Source organism: Dendroctonus ponderosae, unplaced genomic scaffold (genome assembly GCF_020466585.1).
Source record: "Dendroctonus ponderosae isolate FM_Combo_2020 unplaced genomic scaffold, Dpon_F_20191213v2 Dpon_F_20191213_3, whole genome shotgun sequence".
Taxonomy (NCBI): domain Eukaryota; kingdom Metazoa; phylum Arthropoda; class Insecta; order Coleoptera; family Curculionidae; genus Dendroctonus; species Dendroctonus ponderosae.
Window position 1 is genome coordinate 5,042,484 of NW_026018508.1, and position 21,307 is coordinate 5,063,790.

A 21,307-nucleotide genomic window follows, 5' to 3' on the forward strand; every position below is an offset into this window, starting at 1 on the left:
AAATTATATACCCTGAATTCAACTATCGATTGAATGCTGCAAAATTTAAACAAATACTCGTTATCGTGTAGCATGTAAACCATGAGCATGACCAAAGCTAACTGAAATAAATTTCAAATGTTACTCGTTTACTGTAGTATGTAGCCGTCAGTGGACGTTTGGTCTTGAATTCGCTAATAGCGTATATTTTAGAACGATCCTCAATGAAGCATACTTTAAGAAAGAAACTTTAATAGCAATAACAGTTTAAAAATGATAATTATGTATTGATAGTAACGCGTGAGCGATGTGCCGGATCTCCGTGGAGAGAAGACGCCCGACGTTTTCCCTGAGGAGCATGAGATCCAGCGGATTGGATGTGAACGTTTATTGTCACAATCGGTAGTTTCTAGTGCACATACATTTATTTGTCTTAGGCATTTGCATGATGTGTTTCTCGCCAAAGGGAAGTCAACTACGAAATTGTCTACCAACAAAATACCTTCCAGGTATGTTTACGCAAGATTCACGTAGGCTAGTCTTGTTTTTTCAAGATTAACAGCATAAATTATTCATCCTACATACTAATTATATTTCGAAAGTTTCAAAGGTCCAAAGATGCTTCCATAGAGAATAGAGAATATCGAGAGGGTATGTCCTCTGCCGAGGGATTTTTTAACCCACCTAATAGATGTTTTGTTGATTGGAGGTACATATTTGATTTTCATCACCAAACAGTTTTCGGACTGAATATTCCTCTGACATTAATAGATACTATTGGTCACACTGAAATTTTAAGCGTTTCAATAAAATAACAGTTCAGCAGATCTAAAGCAAAAAAAAAACCGATAATTGCTGGATTACAGCGCCACCTGCCAAAATCGGAGAAAATGTTTTAGATAAATTATTCCCAGTTGTTAAAGTACTATTCGAACCTCCAATAAAATGTTGTGGTTACTATTTGAAATTCTCAAGTTGACCCCTGCCTAGCCTACAAGGTCGAAGTAGGCGTTGTTTTTCTGACACGAGTAAACTGCCCCCTTCCAGATATTAACTTCTTATTTGAAACATTTTTTCCTCGGATCACTCGTTTCCGAAATATTTAAGCGTTTCAAGATATAAAAAAACACAATAAATGACGTCAACTTCATATTTTAAATTTGATGTCAATGCCACTTTTGAAATTGTCACGTTTTGACGTTTGTAATTTTTCAAAATTGGCGTCATTCCTCTGGAGGTGTTGTCAGGCGCTGTTATAGGAGTACAGAAAAAATAGTAAAGTAAATTAATTGTTATTAAAAACTAAGAAATTTCCAAACAACCATATCAGAAATACGGCAGCAATGTTTTTCAAGGTAATCTGCCTAATTAACATTGCGCAAATACCTGTTGCTTCGTAATTATTAAAAACTCCGGTAACCATGGAATTATACAGGGTGACAATAAGATCGACAAGGAGAAACGGTAAATTCAACAAGATTCGTTGACTGCGCAACGTACTTTCGACATGTCAATCTATTCTCATAACTTCAAATTCTGCGGAGTTTGGTGTTTACATGAATAATCCATACAACACCAAACATTTGAATGTTTAACTGCAAACAAGCTAGTGCCTGTGTAATCTCCTTATTATCCACTCTTATCAAGCAGCTTCTCGTATTCAGTTAATTAACTCGTGCTCCATTTGTATCTCCTTGTGCTGAGTGTATCGTAAAAACGTGGTAGGAATGTAGCTGGTGGTAGAAACGTGGTAGGAATCTGCTATGTTACTGTAGCATTTCCCCTGAACTAAGCGCATATCCGCAAATTCGTGAAAGGAAATTCAAAGTAAGTCACAGTCATGTCACAGTTTGACAAATTATTGTTATTATTGACAAGGGCGCTATCCACCTGTAACTATCTGTTAATGACAGAAAACATCATTACCGCTGTGATTGTTGTCATCAAATTGTAGAAGAGAACTTTTTTGATATAAAAATTTTTCTAATTAGTATAACAGTAATTTTTCTTTTTAAATGCTTAAGTATTCCAATATGCTACCAATTAAACATGGAACAATTTCTAAATAATGCTTAATAACAAAGTTGAAATTTGATCTTCAACTGTTAATATCTTCCAGATATTTTCGAAAAAAAAAATTTCTATATTTTTCTCGTACTCCCCAAGTGAGCCTCTATCACCCCTTAAAAGGAATGACGCCAATTTTGAATCACCCTGTATATATTTATACCCCTCTCACGGTCGGAGACTTTGCTATATGTATAATAAAAATGAATTCAAGACACGTTGCACGCACAAACTTATTTGTTAGTTACCTGGCTTAAGTTTTAAAGCTGGTACAGGATTCCATGTTAACTTTGTGCACCTACTACCAAATACTGAAGCTTGTGGCAATGTTCTGCACATTTCCACTTGTTTTTCACCACTATATCTGAAGGACCCGATAGAAAGCTTTTAAGAAAGTTTGTAAAGAAATGTGGAAAAGGGGTCACACTTTTTTGTCTAGACTTTAAGTTTCCCCATAAAATCCGCCATGACTTAAATTCTTAAAACTTTTCAAAGCAGTATCTTGTCTTGTAAACAACAAATAATGCTATAGAAATATTTGAGAATTTTATAACAAATCGACAATGTAAGCACTCGTAGTTTTTCAGAAACCAGTAAACTGAAGAAAGGAGTTCAGTGACGTCGACTCACCCAACAGCACATTAATTCCTTAACACCGAATATCAATTTTGAAATTACTGTTGAATGTAAAAATACAGCACAATGTTCCGGCTATGCAAATCTCGATAAAATTTTCCTTTTTATTTAAACCCATGTGCCCCGCTTTATCATTGGTAAAGTATTACCAATGTATTAATGATTTTTTGTAGTTAAGAATGGCGAGTAATGTTTACATTTCGGTTTCGTAGCGCCCCCATCGGTACTTTAACTTACGAATTACGTTTATGATGGGCATTTCGGTTCTGATCACAGAATATCCCCCCTTAGAATGGTAACAGAATAGAGTTTAGTCGATATGCTCCTCAGAGTCGCCAGTCGCGAGAAGGCGCTAACAGAAGTGGGTAGTTCTGTGGGCAATTGACAGAAGCTTTTTGTGGTGAGTTTTTCTGTAGCCAATAGCCTGCGAGTACTTGTCTTCGCAGACTGTTCTGTGATTGTTCTTGCTTATGCTTCGTTTGCTTAATCATACATTGTCGTTTTGTTATAAAATTTTAAAATTTTCCTTTAAAAAAAGGTAATTTTTTACAAGCACAAATCATATACTTTTTCAGATATAGGTCATGGAGGATTCTAGAATGAAATTTAAACACCAGAAGAGAAAGTGCTCGGTGCGCGGATGTGCAAACCATTACGGGAGCTTCTTCAGCTTTCCTCATCCCCGCAGAGAACCGGCTATGCTGCAAACTTGGTTAACAGCTATCAACAATCCGGCTATATTATCGGGTCCTCGCGAATTAGCAAGGAAAGACAGCCTGATATGTGCGGAACATTTTGAACCTGAGTATTTAATAAGTAGTAGTCGATGCACAAAGTTAAAGTGGAATGCAGTACCAACTTTAAACATTAACCCAGGTAACTAAAAATAAGTTTGTGTGCGTTCCTTTGTGCAAAAAATGGCTGATCGAAAAGAGGGTATATTCGACATAAATGACAATCCATTGAGGGCAGTCGGAACCTAACATAACCTCTGTTATCTGGGCTAGGACCCTCGATTTCACCCAATTGGAAAAGAGCGCGTCGGCAGCGAACGAACGGCGCTATATCGAATTATGCATCCAAAATATCTATGTACAGTATACATCATCAGTATCATACAATTAACTTATACTAAAACACATTTAGCCCAACTTCCAAAAAGTATTTACTTGGCGAGTTGTCGGAGATAGGTAAGACCATCTCCAACATTTCGCCAAGAAACACCGAATTGAGTGAGCATGCTTAAGATCGGCGATCGAGCGATTGTTGTAATATTATAATCTCGGCCAACAGATATTTTTCTGATGCTAAGTTGGGCGATAAATCACAAATTTGCGATATGCGCAAAATAGACGATAAAGCCAGCACCGCCAAGTCTACCTCATTGTTATGTGATTTGAGCGACTTTTTGTTCGTGACTATGCAACTTTCTTTACCTAGACCTTGGCAACAATGCTTAGCGACAGCTAAGCAACTAAGTGTCTCCATAGCATTGCAAATATTTTACTACTGACCTTTAAATTGCGGCATCAACTAATATGTGTATTGTATTTTGCGATAATAGAAAATGAAGTGGCTCAGAAGGCGCCTTTGCTAACTGCCAAAATCATGAATACATTGGTAAAATGTTGCTGACATCCCATATTTTAACGTTTGTTTTCAAGTCTATACCATGAAATTACATCTTTTCCAATATGTTTCTATTGAGTTAAAGGCTTGCAAAACTGAGTAAAACTAAACAAATCAAATCAAATCAAAATAAGTGTAAAACTTTTCTAGTTAAAGTGTAGGTATAATTTAACCGCCGGTGGGCGTTTGGCCTTTTGAATTCCCCATTGGGTATTATCTTTATTTGCAGTAGCGAGTTGGATCTGTTCAGAACCGATAATGAACCGAATTACCGCGCAGGCTCATTCTGAAAAGGTCCTGAACCGATTCTTCATTCCTTCGTTCCGCGAACGCTTTTAGAACCAGCTTTTAGTAGTACCAACAGGATTTTAGTTTCTTTCTATCTAACAGTAAATTCCCCTAAACTGAAGTGCAATGGAGTGAAAGTGGAAAGACGGATTTGCTGTGTTTTTTATGATCATGGTTTCTCTGGGTAAAGTGGCAGTTTTTTATTATTTTGAAGAATTATTGAGGTTTTTTATCGCATTTAATTAATTAATTTAAAAAATGACCCTGTACAAATGCAATATCTTACATCTGCTGTATTTGACCTATATTTTTTTTGTACATTTACCGCTGGTGGTACAATTTGTACCACCGACGAGCTTTTGGCCGCATCCCGTTTCTTAATTCAAATTTATGGCTTTGTTTCCATTCACCCTGGGGCTCAAAAATTGCTAATATATGTAGGCAATTTCAAGTTTGCAAAAGTTGCACATCTGGCAACTCTGCTAGTCTACAAAATAAGTACATTTTTGTTACTTAGCATTTTGTTTTGACAAATACTAAATAAGCCATATTTGATAGTTCAGGCATCTGGCCGTCAGGAAAAAATCGCGTCATGCAGTGATTTCCACTGACGTCACGCAAATCGACGCAATATCCTACCTTGTATTCATTGTATCATGTTCGGAACCTGTGCTTTAAGGACATATAATGACATAATTGACATGACACATAAAACGTGGTGATTAGTGATTTGTCATTTTAAGGTTACAAGACCGGTGTTTGTTTTTGTCTTTGCTAATATTTTTCAGAAATAAATGAGTTCGAATCTTAAACGTTGTTCTGTGCCTCAGTGCAATGATACATCTTCAAGACGGTAAGCTTCAAAATTCTTAGAATTACTTATATATTGATTGCTTGAAAATACTCACATGCTGTTTGGTCTCCAACATTTGTCGGGCTCAGATTATAGCAAAATAAAGCATAATATTTTCAAGTGTGTATTTCCAAGAAACGAAAAATTGATAAATCTTTGGTGCAGGCGGATTGGATGTGATCGTTTATTGGCAAGATCGGCAGTTCATAGCTCGTGTACATTTATTTGCACCAGACATTTTCACGATGTGTGTTTCAAGGCGAACGGTAGACTATTATTAAATTGTCTACCAACAAAATGCCTACCTGGTATGTTTATATAAGACTAGCCTATGTCATATTTTAAAGATTACTACTGCATAAATTATTCACCCTACATACTACATTTATTTCGAAGGTTTCAAAGGTGCAGCTTCCAAAGAAAATAGCTTCTATCGACTTTGGGTCGGCTGGTGGTACAATGGGTGCATCATTACGTTCCTTTTCCTAACTGAAATTTATGGCTTTATTTGTCTAGTCCGCCTGAGAGATAAAATGATAGAGGCTGCAGATGTCATTTGAAAAAAATTGCGAACATATGTAGGCAAGGCCAAGTATACCAAGGAAACACATCAAATCCGTTTTTCTAACTTCTCACAAATGTTACCGCAGCTTGAAAAAGTCAAAACGCCGTCGTCTTAAAAACAACTAAAAGTAAATACTATATTTTTTATTTTCCTATTTTTAACTATCGCTCCATTGGTTAAGCTTAAGCGTCTTTTGTCAGGATATATTTTTCGTGGCTTAAGTACGGACTCCAACGGACTCGTATGGGAAAAATCGTGTTGGACTGTCATACGAATACCATCTTTAAGTATGAAACAGGCAATCATGAAGTAAACAAATGTATATAATTTGAAACACTAAACTACCTTGATTTTTCTCTGGAGTTACATATCCCTTAGCAGATGATATACTTTCTTGATAGAAGCTATTCTCTATGGAAGCTGTACCTTGGAAACCTTCGAAATAAATGTAGTACTAGCTATCCGAATATCGGCGTGTTCAGCTCCAAACCCGTAGGATTGGCATCGCTGGTCGGGACAGACATAAATAAATTTATGGGTTAGGATGGTGGTGTAGGGTAAAATTTCAATTTCGCCAATAAATGTTTACATCGAGCCCGCCGGATCCAAATGCTTCTCAACTTTTCATTTCTATGAAGTGCACACCTGAAAATATTCAGTAATGAACATATAATTCTAGTAGTGCGGTATTCTAGTAAGCTAAAACCGTCGTCTAGAACAGGGGTAGCAACCTTTTTAACCAACGGGCCAATTTAAATTTTAAATTTTTTTGGCGGGCCGCATATAAAGTAACACTCATTAATAATTTACAAAACTTTATATTGTTGTTCATGTTTTGTATCGTAACTCTTTTTAATGTTCTATTCTTTTAATATCGACACAGTCTCTGAGCATATTAAACATCTTTCGCACGACACAGCTTTTATCTTTGACAAAAGTGAAAACTTTATCAAATTCCCGCTTTCCATGAAAATGCCTGTGCTCATCCAGAACCTTCCGTTTTTTTTGCTTTCTGACATGCTATTATGGATTAAATAAGTACATTTTAAAGTTGAAAAAATGTTTAGTTTGTATTGCATGTTTGAACAAGTCGTCGACAAGTGAGTAAGTCGTCAAAAATTGTTTTGGTTCAGTATGTACTTCCATATTATTATAATTAGCTTTATAACATTATCAACAATATATTGATAGGAGAAAGTCGATATCATAAATTAAATTTTTTGAATATCTTGGCGGACCGCCTAAACACGTTCAAACGGGCCGCGTGTTGCTCATCTCTGGTCCAGAACATCTATCATCGCACTGAGGCACACAACAACGTCTTAAACTCATATTTTAATAAATTACTGCTCGCAGAAATAAAAAAACTGGAGCATGTAACAACGCCTTTCTCTTATACCGGCAAAGACGCTTCGCAAAAAATGTAAATCAGCGTCTCTGAAATCCTCAACCACGCTGTAAACGTCGTCATTTCGCCCCCTCGAAGTTGTGGTGGCTCCAGCCCTAGGTGGCGCTGACTTCAAACAAAATATTCCCTTGTCCATCTTGTCATTGTCCCGTCTTGTCCAGCGTCGTCAAAGCTACCCGGAACGGGGTAGATCTTCCACTTTTTCAAACAATTTGATTCCCTACCCCCTCCAGGAAATCTAACCCACTGTACCAGTCAGAACAATACCATGCCAAAAGTATTAAAATGAATTCTATTCACAAATCTTATTCACATAACCAGCTTGTGGCCACTACCGGTGTCCGACTTCTGGGTATATCTGCCGATCTAGGGACCGATAAAGCGAAAGTCAAAAACGTATTTTCTACCGATTATACAGGGTGATTCAAAATTGGCGTCATTCCTTTTAAGGGGTGATAGAGACTCATTTGGGGAGTACGAGAAAAATGTTGAAAATTTTTTTTTCGAAAATTTTTAGATACTAACAGTTGAAGATCGAATTTCAACTTTGCTATTAAGCATTATTTTGAAATTATTCCATGTTTAATTGGTAGCATATTGGAATACTTAAGCATTCAAAAAGAAAAATTACGATCTTTGCTTCAAATTACGAAAATTTTTTATATAAAAAAAAGTTCTCTTCTACAATATTTTGATGAAAAGGCACAGCGGCAATGATGTTTTTTGTCATTAACAGATGGTTACAGGTGGATAGCCCTTGTCAATCATAACATTAATTTGTCAAACTGTGAGTTACTTTGAATTTCATTTCACGAATTTACGGATATGCGATTAGTTCAGGGGAAATGCTACAATAACATAGCAGAAGCTGAAAGAACTCACGCCAACAAAGGGCGAGGAGAGTGGTTCTAGGAAGATAGTGGACGATAGATGTTCGGATTCCAGGCACAGAGGAACACGTATTGGACATAACCGAATCAGGGCCTTCCAGGGGTACTCAGAGCACAATAACTGACACTTTCCCAAGCACCAAATAAATACCGAGGAAAGGCTACATTCCTACCACGTTTGTACGATACACACAGCACAAGGAGATACCAATGGAGCAGGAGTTAATTATCTGAATACGAGAAGCTGCTTGATAAGAGTGGATAATAAGGAGATTACATAGGCACTAGCTTGTTTGGAGCTAACCATTCAAATGTTTGGTGTTGTATGGTTTATTTTTAAACACCAATATTCGACGTTATGAGAACAGGTTGACATTTTGTCAACAAATCTTGTTGAATTTACCGTTTATCCTTATCTATCTTATTGTCAGTCTGTATAATTCCATGGTTACCGTAGTTTTAAATAATTACGAAGCCACAGGTATTTGCGCATGTTAATTAGGCAGATTACCTTGAAAAACATTGCTGCCGTATTTCTGATATAATTTTTTGCAAGTTTCTCAGTTTTTAATAACAATTAATTTATTTTACTATTTTTTCTGTACTCCTATAACAGCGCCAGACAACACCTCCAGAGGAATGACGCCAATTTTGAATCACAATGTATCCGAAACTTCTAAAGCCCTACTTATCTTTAAACGATTTTCAAATAAATCGGAATCAGGTATAATGCAGTTTTTTTAAGTTTTAACATTTTTGTATAAGCTTTAACACAAAGCAAAACAAAGCTCTGACTGATTGTTTTAAATTATTATAATCAGTTCCGTAAAATACGTAAGGGATGCTGTGACGAACTTTGTCCCTTTTGGATATTTTTTTTTTAGTCATTTAAAACGACGCTTTTTTGCTCCAAAATATTATATGCATATACAGGGTGTGACCACTATGGGGACCTTTTTGGTCACTAGGCCGAGGCGAATCTCTGGTACGGTAAAATACGGTAATACGCGTTTGAAAAGTTGACCACGCAGCTAGCTGGGAACCTTGGTTGATTGCTAATTTGCCATTTTAAAGCTACAAGGACAGTGTTCGTTTTTGTCGTTTGCAACTAATATTTTTTTCAAAAATTAATGAGTGCAATACTTAAACGTTGTTCTGTGCCGCAGTGCAATGATACATCTTCAAGACGGTAAGCTTCAGAAATCTGAGAATTATTTAAATGTTGATTGTTAGATAACACTCACATGGTATATGGTCTCAAAATTTTTGGAGCTCAGATTATAGCAAAATTAAAGCAGAATCCTTTCAGGTGTCTATTTCCCAATAATCCAAACTTGAGAATGGTTTGGATCAGGCGGATTGGGTGTGATCGCTTATTGGCAAAAGCGGCAGTTCGTTCTTCATATACATTTATCTGTACTAGCCATTTTGCTGATATATGTTTCAAGGAGAACGGAATGCTATTAAGAAATTGTGTACCAACAAAAAACCTACCCGGTATGTTTAAATACCACTAGTCTATGTCTTCTTTTAAGATTACTACTGCATAAATTATTCACCCTACATACTACATTTATTTCAAAGGTTTTAAAGGTGCAGCTTCCAAAGAAAATAGCTTCCATCGAGAGTATATGCCATCTGCTCAGGGATTTGTAACCACCCGGAAAATTCAAGGTGATTTATTGTTTAAAATTATAGTCATTTTATATCATGACTGTGACTTCGTATTTAACATTTTTGTCTAAATTTAAATTAGATTTAAAAACGGTGTGGCCAAAGTTCAGTGAATAACCCTGTCCATGAGCACCTGCGTCGAATAATCCAGATTGAATAAGTACCCTGCCATGGTTTTAAGGGTAATTGCTAAAGGAGCCCCAGCTTACGGTTGTTTTGCGATCGCAATCTGTACAGCCTATACAATTTATTGTGCTCTAAACTGTTGGTTATTGTTCTTCAACATTCTGAGTTTTTACTGCATAAAGGCAAGATATTTCACACTGAAAGGTAAAGCGTTTCGGGTTTTCATATAAAATGCGCGTGACTTGTCTGGTCTTCAATTGTGGAAGTCGTGGCGCTCAACATAACCTAAGTTTGCTGTCTGCAGTCACCGGTTTATAGTGTGAAAAAGTATATATTATACTATCTAGAATTCGCCGAAATCGATTCCTACATGAAAGTCCGTGTCCCACTTCCTAACAGTAACGTGGTGATTTTAAGGTTACAAGGAGACTTTGCCAGCATAAAAGCCTTGCTTTCTGCAACCAATAATTTTATTAAAACATGAGTTTAAGACCGTGCTGTGTACCTCAGTGCAATGATAGATCTTCTAGACGGTAAGCTTCCGCGTTACTAGAATTATTTACATAGTAGCTTCGGAATGACACCAAGATGGTGCATGGTCTCATACGTTTTTCGTATTCAAATCATAACAGAATAAAAGCACAGTAATTTCAGGTGTGGACTTCCTAGAAATGAGAAGTTGAGAAGTATTTGGATGAGGCGGGTTGGACGTGAAGATTTATTGGCAAAATGCGAACCTTTTAATATATTTGTTTGTACTAGACATTTTCACGATGTGTGTTTCAAGCAAAACGGAATGCTATTAAGAAATTGTGTACCAACAAAATACCTGCCTGGTATGTTTAAATACGACTAGCCTATATCTTGTTTTAAAGGTTACTGCTGCATAAATTATTCATGCTACATGCTACATTTATTTCGAAGGTTTCAAAGGTGCATCTTCCAAAGAAAATAGCTTCTATCGAGAGTATATGCCATCTGCTCAGGGATTTGTAACCACCCGGAAAATTCAAGGTGATTTATTGTTTAAAATAATAGTCATTTTATATCATGACTGTGACGTGTCTGGTTCGTTCTCTAAAATAAAATCCTTGTCCTAAAGAATCAACTAATCTTAATACCTATCTACAACTTTGGTATTTAACATTTTTGTTTAAATTTCAATTAGGTTTAAAAACGGTGTGGCCAAAGTTCAATGAATAACCCTGTCCATGAGCACCTGCGTCGAATAATCCAGATTGAATAAGTACCCTGCCATGGTTTTAAGGGTAATTGCTCAAGGAGCCCCAATTTACGGTCGTTTTGCGATCGCAATCTGTTAACCTATACAATTTATTGTGCTCTAAACCGTTGGTTATTGTTCTTCAACATTCTGTGTTTTTACTGCATAAGGGCAAGATATTTCACACTGAAAGGTAAAATGTTTCGGGTTTTCATATAAAATGCGCCTGACTTGTCTGGTCTTAAATTGTGGAGTCGTTGCGCTCAACATAACCTAAGTTTGCTGTCTGCAGTCACCTGTTTGTAGTGTGGAAAAATTATATATTATATTATCTAGAATTCGCCGAAATCAATTCCTACATGAAAGCCCGTGTCCCACTTCCTAACAGTAACGTGGTGATTTTAAAGTTACAAGGCGACTGCCAGCATAAAAGCATTCTTGAAAAAGCAACCAATAATTTTATTAAAACATGGGTTTAAGATCGTGCTGTGTACCTCAGTGCAATGATAGATCTTCTAGACGGTAAGCTGCCGAGTTACTAGAATTATTTACATAGTAGCCTCTGAATGACACCAAGATGGTGCATGGTCTCATACGTTTTTCGTATTTAAATCGTAACAAAATAAAAGCACAGTAGTTTCAGGTGTCGACTTCCTAGAAATGAGAAGTTGAAAAACATTTGGATCAGGCGGGCTGGATGTGAACCTTTATTGAAAAATTTGAAAACTCGTTCTGGATTTATGTGCTCGAGACATTTTCACGATGTGTGTTTCAAGCCAGACGGGAGCCTATTATTAAATTCTCTACCAACAAAATACCTACCTGGTATGTTTAAATGAGACTAGCCTATGTCTTATTTTAAATATTACTGCTGCATAAATTATTCACCCTACATACTACATTTATTTCGAAGGTTTCAAAAGTGCATCTTCCAAAGAAAATAGCTTCTATCGAGAGTATATGCCATCTGCTAAGGGATTTGTAACCCCCGAGAAAATTCAAGGTATTTTAGAGTTTAAAATTGTACACATTATGATTTTTCTTCTTTAGTAAAGGTTTGCGGTTTTCACAAATGAATGGTACTTGAAGTTTATCCTATTTATTTACTGCAACAATAGTTTGTAAATGTTCATGGACTTTTTATTATCAACAAATTCAAACACCAATAGCTAAATCAAAGTACTTTCATTGAGTAGGGGTTTGTTCCATCATTTGTTAATGTTCAATTTGATATTTGTTTACAAATCAGAAATAAGTCTTGTCTGTACAAATATTTCAAACTGAATATTAAACATCTCTTAATCCCAATTAAAGTAATGGGTCGCCGACAATTAACAAAGGGTATAGCCCCAACCAACAAAGGGTATAATTCTGAACGAGCTCCAATTAACTGTCAGTTTGTGGTCGCAATCTGTTAACCTATACAATCTATTGTGCTCTTAAATGTTTGTTATTGTTCTTCAACATTCTGATTTTTTAACGCATAAAGGCAATATATTTCGCACTGAAAGCTAGTGTTTCGGGTTTTCATATAAAATGCCCGATACTTGACTGGTAATCAATTGTAGAAGTCGCGCGATTAGCATCACCTTAGTTTGCTGTCTGCAATCATCGGTTTGTAGTGTGGAAAAATTATATCGAATTCGCCGAAATCGAAGCGATCTAACAACATCGAAATTACACTATCATCGCGTTTGCAGCAAACATTTTAGCTTGGGTGTGTAACACAGGTATAATAAATAACCAGACGTGAGGCCGTTAAACCTGTTTAAAGACCTAGTACCAAATAGCTCTACACAATCTTATCCTTATATACAAATCAGAGGGCTCACTCACATATTCAAGGTCGATCGAAGATTTTGTGTTTGGTATCAACACCCCCTAAGATTAGCTAGGCCCCAACTTCCTAACAGTATCGTGGTGATTTTAAGGTTACAAGGCGTCCTTGCCGGCATAAAGGCGTTGTTTCTTGCTTTCTGCAACTAAAAATTTATTATAACATGGGTGTAAGACCGTGCTGTGTACATCAGTGCTATGATATATCTTCTAGACGGTAAGCTTCCTCATTACTAGAATTATTTACATACTAGTTTCTGAATGACACGAAGATGATGCATGGTCTCATACATTTTTCGAATTCAAATTATAACAAAATAAAAGCTCAACATTTTCAGGTTTTCACTTCCTAGAAATGAAAAGTTGAAAAACATTTGGATCAGGCGGGCTGGATGTGAACATTTATTGAAAAATTTGAAAACTTGTTCTGGATTTATGTGCTCGAGACATTTTCACGATGTGTGTTTCAAGCCAGACGGGAGACTATTATTAAATTCTCTACCAACAAAATACCTACCTGGTATGTTTAAATGAGACTAGCCTATGCCTTATTTTAAAGATTACTGCTGCATAAATTATTCATCCTACATACTACATTTATTTCGAAGGTTTCAAAGGTGCATCTTCCAAAGAAAATTGCTTCTTTCGACAGTATATGCCATCTGCTAAGGGATCTGAAACCCTCAAGAAAATTCAAGGTATTTTAGTGTTTAAAATTACATACATTATGATTTTGCTTCTTGCGCAAGGGTTCGTGGTTTTCACAAATTAATGCTACTTGGCGTTTATCCTATTTATTTACTGCAACAAAAGTTTGTAAATGCTTATGGAATTTTAATTATCAATAAATTCAGACACCAATGGCTAAATCAAAGTCCTTTAATTGAGTTTAGGGGTTTATTTCATTATTTGTTAATGTTTAATTTAATATTTGTTTACAAATCAGAAACAAGTCTTGCCACTACAAATATTTGAAACTGAATATTAAACATCTCTTAATACCAATTAAAGTAATGGGTTGCCGACAATTAACAAGAGGTAGATTCACAACAAAGGGTATAATTCAGGGTGTAAAGGTCAGTTTGCGGTCGCAATCTGTTAACCTATACAATTTATTGTGCTCTAAACTGTTGGTTATTGTTCTTCAACATTCTGAGTTTTTACTGCATAAAGGCAAGATATTTCACACTGAAAGGTAAAGCGTTTTGGGTTTTCATATAAAATGCCCGTGGCTTGTCTGGTCCTCAATTGTGATTGTCGTGGCAATCAATATAATCTTAATTGGCTGTCCCCAATCTCCAGTTTGTAGTGTGGACAAATTATATTGAATTTGCCGTAATATCAATCAATTGCTGCATTAAATCGAAGCGATCTAACATAATCGAAATTACACTTTCAACGCATTTGCAGCAAACATTTTATGTCAGGTATGTAACACCATAGGTATAATACATAACCAGACCTAAGGTCAGTAAACTACCACAAAATATAAGGGTGTTTGGATTTTTAATCACCTGATTCAAGACGTAGCAGCAAATAGCTCGATACAATCTTATCCCCGCGTATAAATACCTGGTATTGTGCAACCGAAGTTTTAAGTTAAACATCCAACAAATTGGAGAATTTCGTCGGGCATAAACGAGACCAGAACTATCTATTTTATTCATTGTTGTGCTAGTTTTTGAAAAGACATTATACATGGTTTTCGCTTGTTGTGTCCCTAATTGTCAAAACAGTAACAATGGCCAATGCACATTTTTCCAAGTGATGCGGCGGTAAGTAAATTTTGTACCATACGCGTTATATAGCTTTGGTTTTTGAAGAGGGGCAATACTCACTCTTTATAAGCGAGACCCGTCTTGCTCTTACCAAAAAGAATTAAGACTATATTTGGGTTTACAAGACCAAGATCTATGTACCTATCTATGCAAGAACTATGTTTGCTAGTTCTGCAAGGGACTCGCAAGATGTGTGAGGTTTGTTATCTAAAACTGAGCTTAAAACCGAACTTACCAACCAAACCACTTATTGATCAGCGGGTGTTAATTTTCAATCAATCAGTCGTTCCGAAACGTAGATGCCATTCAAGGATTTACTTTTAGCAGGCAATTGGAGGTATGTTTAATCATCAAATTAAAAAGCGGAGTTCATCTACCACCAGCTTGTATTGCCACCTTCAACGAATCACCCTGTCTAACGCTAGATATTTTAATAGTTTACTGATTATGTAAAAAATATATGTACTGTTTTAAATGAAAGTACTTACTGAGCAGCTAAGAGATCGTAGACTGTTTCTGACAATCTATTAATTCTACATATGTATTTTAAAGAAAATAAGTTATTAATCAAGTGATTTAAAGAAAATGCAGAAACATAATATCGATTTGAGGATGTTGCCTTTTTGTTCCATTTTTTAGACTTTTCTATCCAGTTAAACATATATAACTATAATAAATATATATCATTGCATTTAAAACATTGCAGATAAATTGAAGGAAGTAAAAGTTGTTCGATTTTAAAAAACCCGCTCTGTGATTTCCAAAGATACAATCGCAAATGCGTACATATTAGAGTTTCTAAATAGTGTTTTCCTTGGCCAATCCGGAGATGAATAGATAGATACCTTTTTGTACTAATATTCCATCACTTTATTTGATTAGCTAGAGCATCAAACGTTAATCCAAATTTACGTAAAATTACCTCAGGAATCGACTGAATCGACCTACCTTATTTTTACTAAAACCGCAAAAGATTTTTTCTAAAATTTACTGTTGCAGCTTAGCCCTTAGTCACTTTTATAATAACTTTTTTCCTTAAAATCTATGATTTAGCCAATAACCTCTTAATAAGTTGCTCACTGGGGATATTGATATTTTTATAAGCAATAAATGTAGTCTGTCCCAAGCCTTTTGGCACTGACGTCATTAAATGAGTTCATTTCAATACAAGCCATATTGAGGTTGATTCGTAACATTTTCTTAAAAATTTCAAAGTACAGACATTTTATTTTTCTTATTTTTCTCTGTCAAATACCAATTCACTTTACGAGACAAAAAGTGTTACTGTTAAGAAGCTTGGGACAGATCAGTACATATATGAAATAATGAAACTGTATAATGAAAAAAGGTGAAATTAAAGCGGTTGGGTAACACCTTATTTCTAGGATAGATAAAGCAAACTGAGCAACCCCCGACAAAGATTGAAAAATAGGTTTATGTTTCATTATCATGTGCCATTATATTTAGTAGGTATGTAAGTATTTAAAGTAATTAGTATTCGATCACTTTCAGCTTATGAATGTCTGGATTAAAAATATTGGTCATTCGGACTTTAAGCAAATGGATAGAGGTAGAGTAAGAAACGTATCGAATCTGCCGTGCTCATTTTGATATAGACGCTCTTTACATTGGAGTAAGAAACCGGTTAAAAATTAACAGCAATACAATTCCAATATTGTTTCTTGGCAAAAGTAGTAATTATTTAAACATATTGTTTATTTCTGTAAATTATTACATATAAAATAAAATAAAATTATATATGTACTATGTATTACGTTTTTATTTCGAATGCAGCCAATGAAAGAAGAAACTTCCCTAATATATACTTTTCATGAACAAAAAACCTTGTGCAGCATAGTTGTCTATCCCCTATTTCTTGCCTAGGGTGTTACACTGTAAACGTTTTTAGTTTATTTTGTGCAAAACATTAATAACCATGCACGATTGGATTCGTACAAATTTAGATATATATTGTGCATAAAAACTAGTTATTAAAGAAAAACATGGTTTTTGTCTTCATTTCCTTCCCCAGATAATGTGTGGCAACCTCAACCGATATGAAAATTATTATAGATAATGTGGTGATGTATTGCATTTTAGTTTTATAAAAGAGAGTAAAAGGGCGCAATAAACCTTATGGTTCTTTCAAGACAATTAGCTTGAACCTGTGTTATACATTCAGATTGCAACTTATATGTTTTCGAATTGAATAACTTATTTATGACTATATTTTTGTTCCTAATATGCCAATTATCTTTAAAGACGTGTTTTTTTTAGGAGAGCCCGCAAATTCGGAAGATCCTCCGATTATAGATTTGGCACCTCAGAATGTAGGATCTGAATTATTGGCCAAACCAGCGGTCACAGAATATCACATGGTCAGTGCAATTTACACTAAATTTTATTCAAAATAACCCATCGACTATACGACGGTATATCCAATTTCAACGGGACTGATTTATTTTTTTAATTGCCGCGCTTTGTTTTACAATATTTATAAAAACATACTAATGTTCTCCATAATTTTCTGCTCTAGAATTACTATTTCTTTTCTCCGACTCATTGTGTCGCAAATCTTATAAATGTCAATGGATTTACTCCTTGGCCAAAAACTTGCAGATGCATGCTTTTTCGTTCATAGTGTATTTTATACTTAGGGTACCTAACGGAATTCAACAAAAGTCCACCCAGGTTAGTTGAAACCCAACTTGGGTCAGGTCTGCGTCTGGCATTAAAAAAATAAATCCAGTTTAAATTTGATGAACCTTCGTGGGTGTTTCTGGATTAGTATATTTAAGCTATGTGTAAATGGTCATTTTATTGAGGCAATCTTATTAGAAATACGAACTCCCAAAGTGCCTAATAGTTTATTTGACATTTAAGGACATTGGAGTATCTAGTATGGATGACCAATCTAAAAACAATGTTGTGTATGAACTCAAGACACTTGCTAATGAATCCAACTCGACGTTGCTCAACGAAGACCACCCAGTGGAAAACTTGGAACTTCCCACTGATGACACATCTTTATCCATCAATATAACTAGTAACCTATGCCGATTGTGTCTGGAGAATTCGCCCCAAATGTGGAATTTCTTTTCAATTATCACTCTTGATGATCAAAGTACAATCGATGTTGTTGTAGCTTTCGAAAAATTAACAGGAGAACATGTTGAAGAGGTATGAATTAGTGACGTAATAGCTTAATATTTGCTTTATTCGAATGAATCAAAAACTGCAATTTTTCGATCAGTATCGATGATCATAAAGAAGCACTTTTCTTTACTGTTCATTAGTTTTTCTTTTATGCACGAACTTTACACACATGCGCGCAAAAGTAAATGTGACAAATTGAACTGTCATATTTTTTTTCACTAAAAACTAACCGACATGCTTTTTTTACTAATTACGTAGGATTATCAGTTCAGTTCAGTCTCAAAGTCGTTCTAATGGTCTATTTTTCTGGGCTCGCCAATGTTGCCGCACGCAGACCTCGGTCTTTTTAAATAGTGCAAATGTCATGCAAAATATGCAACTTATTCCAAACATCATACGGTGAAAACAGCACTTGAATTTTCAACACTCATTATTTTACTTGTAGATGCTTACAAATGTACACTTTTGAAAAATTACAAACGTCAAAACGTGACAATTTCAAAAGTGGCATTGACATCAAATTTAAAATATGAAGTTGACGTCATTTATATTTGGCAATTTGTATTTATTATAACTTATGATTCGTGTTATGTCGTTCATCCGAATAAAAAATACCGTTCGGTACGAGGGACAAAATCCGTTTTTCGAACTGACAAATTGACAACCTCGACTTCGTCTCGGGTATCAAACGCCGTCGTCATTCGAAAAATGACGCTTTTCGCCCTTGCATCGAAAACTACTATTTGCCATAATGTGACTTGTCCTGAAAGCGACCCAAAATATATAAGATTAGGGCAATTAATCTCTATCTACTCATACACCATTTACAAAATCAATAGTGATACTGTTCCAATTTCAGCACGAAAACTCTAGACTACCTAAACATATTTGCCAGGCCTGTTTAGATTTATTGGTGTGCGCTCATCTATTTAAACAGAAGTACGAGAAGAGTAGTACCATTTTGAAATCCTTATTAACTGAAAATTGTGAATCCGTGGAAATTGTGAAATCTGAAGAATCGTGTACGGAAGATAATGAAACTGGACATGAAAGTGTTTTAATACCCGAAAGCACAACTGACTTTAGTATAGCTGTTGATGATATTCAAGAATTGTCGGATGATGATGTAGCGAGTTCGCCTCAGCCTGAAATTGAACCACAAAGTGTTAGGAAAAGGAAGAGAGAAGAAGGCAATCAAACATTTCAACACAGGTACATATTTTGGAACGATTCTTCAATGGTTTAAATTGAATTCCCATTACACAATATGCATTAAATCAGATAAAAGTTCTATATACAACAAAAAATCAGAGATTTCTAGATAATTTCCAAACTTTTTGATATTTGGAAATTTCAAAAAGGAGATAATAACCAATTAGAATTAATGGTAGTCACAAGTCAATTAAATATTGCCCTTTTTGCTCCTTAAAAGAATCGCTGTCAACATTTTGCATTTAATTATTAATATTCGTCAAATCATAAAAACTTTTAGTTGCCCGATATGCTTAAAGCAGTTTTCTGCTCTGGAACTAAAGCGACATTGTCAGAGTCACAACTCTCTGCAACGGTACCTGAAAGCAGCTCCGAAATTTAACCAAAAAGTGAGATTTTTCGCACGGCCGAAAAATAATGTGAGCCTATTTAATCGACAGCCGGTCTCTCATGTTTGTCCGTTTTGTTCGGAAGAATTTGATTCAAAAGCGTTTTTTATCCATGTAAGACAGCATCGACAAGAAGGAAATTATCGGTAAGAAAGTAAAGTGGTTTTTAATAATAATCGCACTTAAAAAAATTAGCGAGTAATTTTTTTTTATAATGGACAATCGGATTTATTTTTCATAGTAAATAGGACAGTTGAAAAAATAAGCGTTATTTCAATTTGTCACTTCTCCCAAATATCAAAGTTAACGGAGATACAATTCAATTAAATGTACAATTAATGGAGTTCAAATTTGAAATTGTAGAACAATTTTATTGAGAGGCACCCGGTTTGTGAATTGAAACTACAAGAACCGTTTCAATTGTAGACAACTCAATCAATATTTACCCGAGTGGTAAATAAAAGAAACGCTTTTATTTTCTTTTAGAATTGTATCTACGGTTAAAAGGAAAAAATGAAACTGAATAATTAGTACAAATCAGATTATTTCAAGCCATTTGTGCAAACTAACGAAATCAGCAAATTTTATAATATATTACTTTTCTTAAAGTATTGTTGCAACGCACTAATGAAGCGTTTCTTTAAAAACGTGGGTGGCTATTGTGTAATTTTAATTATTTTAAGATGCAACATCTGCAATCGAATTTTCTTGGGAAGAAATCACTTAAAATTTCATCAACTTTCTCATAAAAAAGAATCGCCATACAAATGCGAGGAGTGTGGAAAAGGATTTTTTAGACAAGCTAACTTTGACTACCACAAATTAAGTCACACCATGTCAGATGATTTACCTTTCAAATGTAAATACTGCGCAAAAAGTTATTCGAATCCCGAAGCTCTAAAGAGACATACATTCCATCACGAGAAGTAAGTTATTACTTTAAAGGTATTAATTGCATTTTGCATCGCATACTATTTTGTTCTAGCGACATGCCTTACGGAAAACACTACAGTCTGAATAAAGACTACGTTACTTGCAGACATTGCCAACAAAAATTAAAATCTAGTGTTGATCTAGAACAGCACACTTGCAGATTTTGCTGTGCCAAGTGCCATAAAATTTTTGAGACTAAGAAAGAGTTTAACAAGCACGTTTGTAAATACAAACTGAAAATTTCAAAGTGTGATCCGTGTGGAAAAACGTTTCAGCTGCCTAGTTCCCACAAAGCTCACAAGTACCGTTGCGGATTTGGGACTTTATGTTATGTTTGTGGAAAAAATGTGTCTAATATTTCACAACATTTACAATATCACTTTGGAAAGAAGAAGGCAATATTTAAATGTGCAGACTGTGGAAAGCAATTCCAGTATGTATACTGCATTCTTACATTTACTTAAATAACATACTTCTTTAATATATATTTTTTAATTATTTAATAATAATATTTTCAACTAATTTTAACTGTTGAGGAATCAAAGGGAAAAAGATTAAACTTTCCTGTCTCACATATACAGGATGAATTCTAAGTTGATGCTTTTTTTTAACTACATATAGCAGTCATTGAACCAAACATTTTCAACAATTTTTTTTGTTACCTAA

General features: G+C 35.1%; 1 protein-coding gene and 1 long non-coding RNA gene across 40 annotated transcripts in view; both read left to right on the forward strand.

Moving 5' to 3' along the window:
• LOC109540269 (zinc finger protein 883) overlaps window positions 1–21,307 on the forward strand; it is a 35,180-nt gene that overhangs the window by 11,879 nt on the left and 1,994 nt on the right. For 7 of the 39 annotated variants that reach the window (XM_019908573.2, XM_048664898.1, XM_019908572.2 and 4 more), the window contains 6 exons: window positions 17,229–17,329; window positions 17,835–18,131; window positions 18,967–19,319; window positions 19,600–19,854; window positions 20,392–20,634; window positions 20,694–21,074. In XM_019908573.2, coding sequence (XP_019764132.1) covers window positions 17,229–17,329; window positions 17,835–18,131; window positions 18,967–19,319; window positions 19,600–19,854; window positions 20,392–20,634; window positions 20,694–21,074 — 1,630 coding nt within the window. The other 32 variants (XM_019908566.2, XM_019908569.2, XM_019908567.2 and 29 more) reach the window with 30 other exon arrangements.
• LOC125503861 lies at window positions 14,955–16,715 on the forward strand. The gene is made up of 2 exons (XR_007281114.1): window positions 14,955–15,288; window positions 16,464–16,715. It is a non-coding gene; the product is annotated as an uncharacterized LOC125503861 (long non-coding RNA).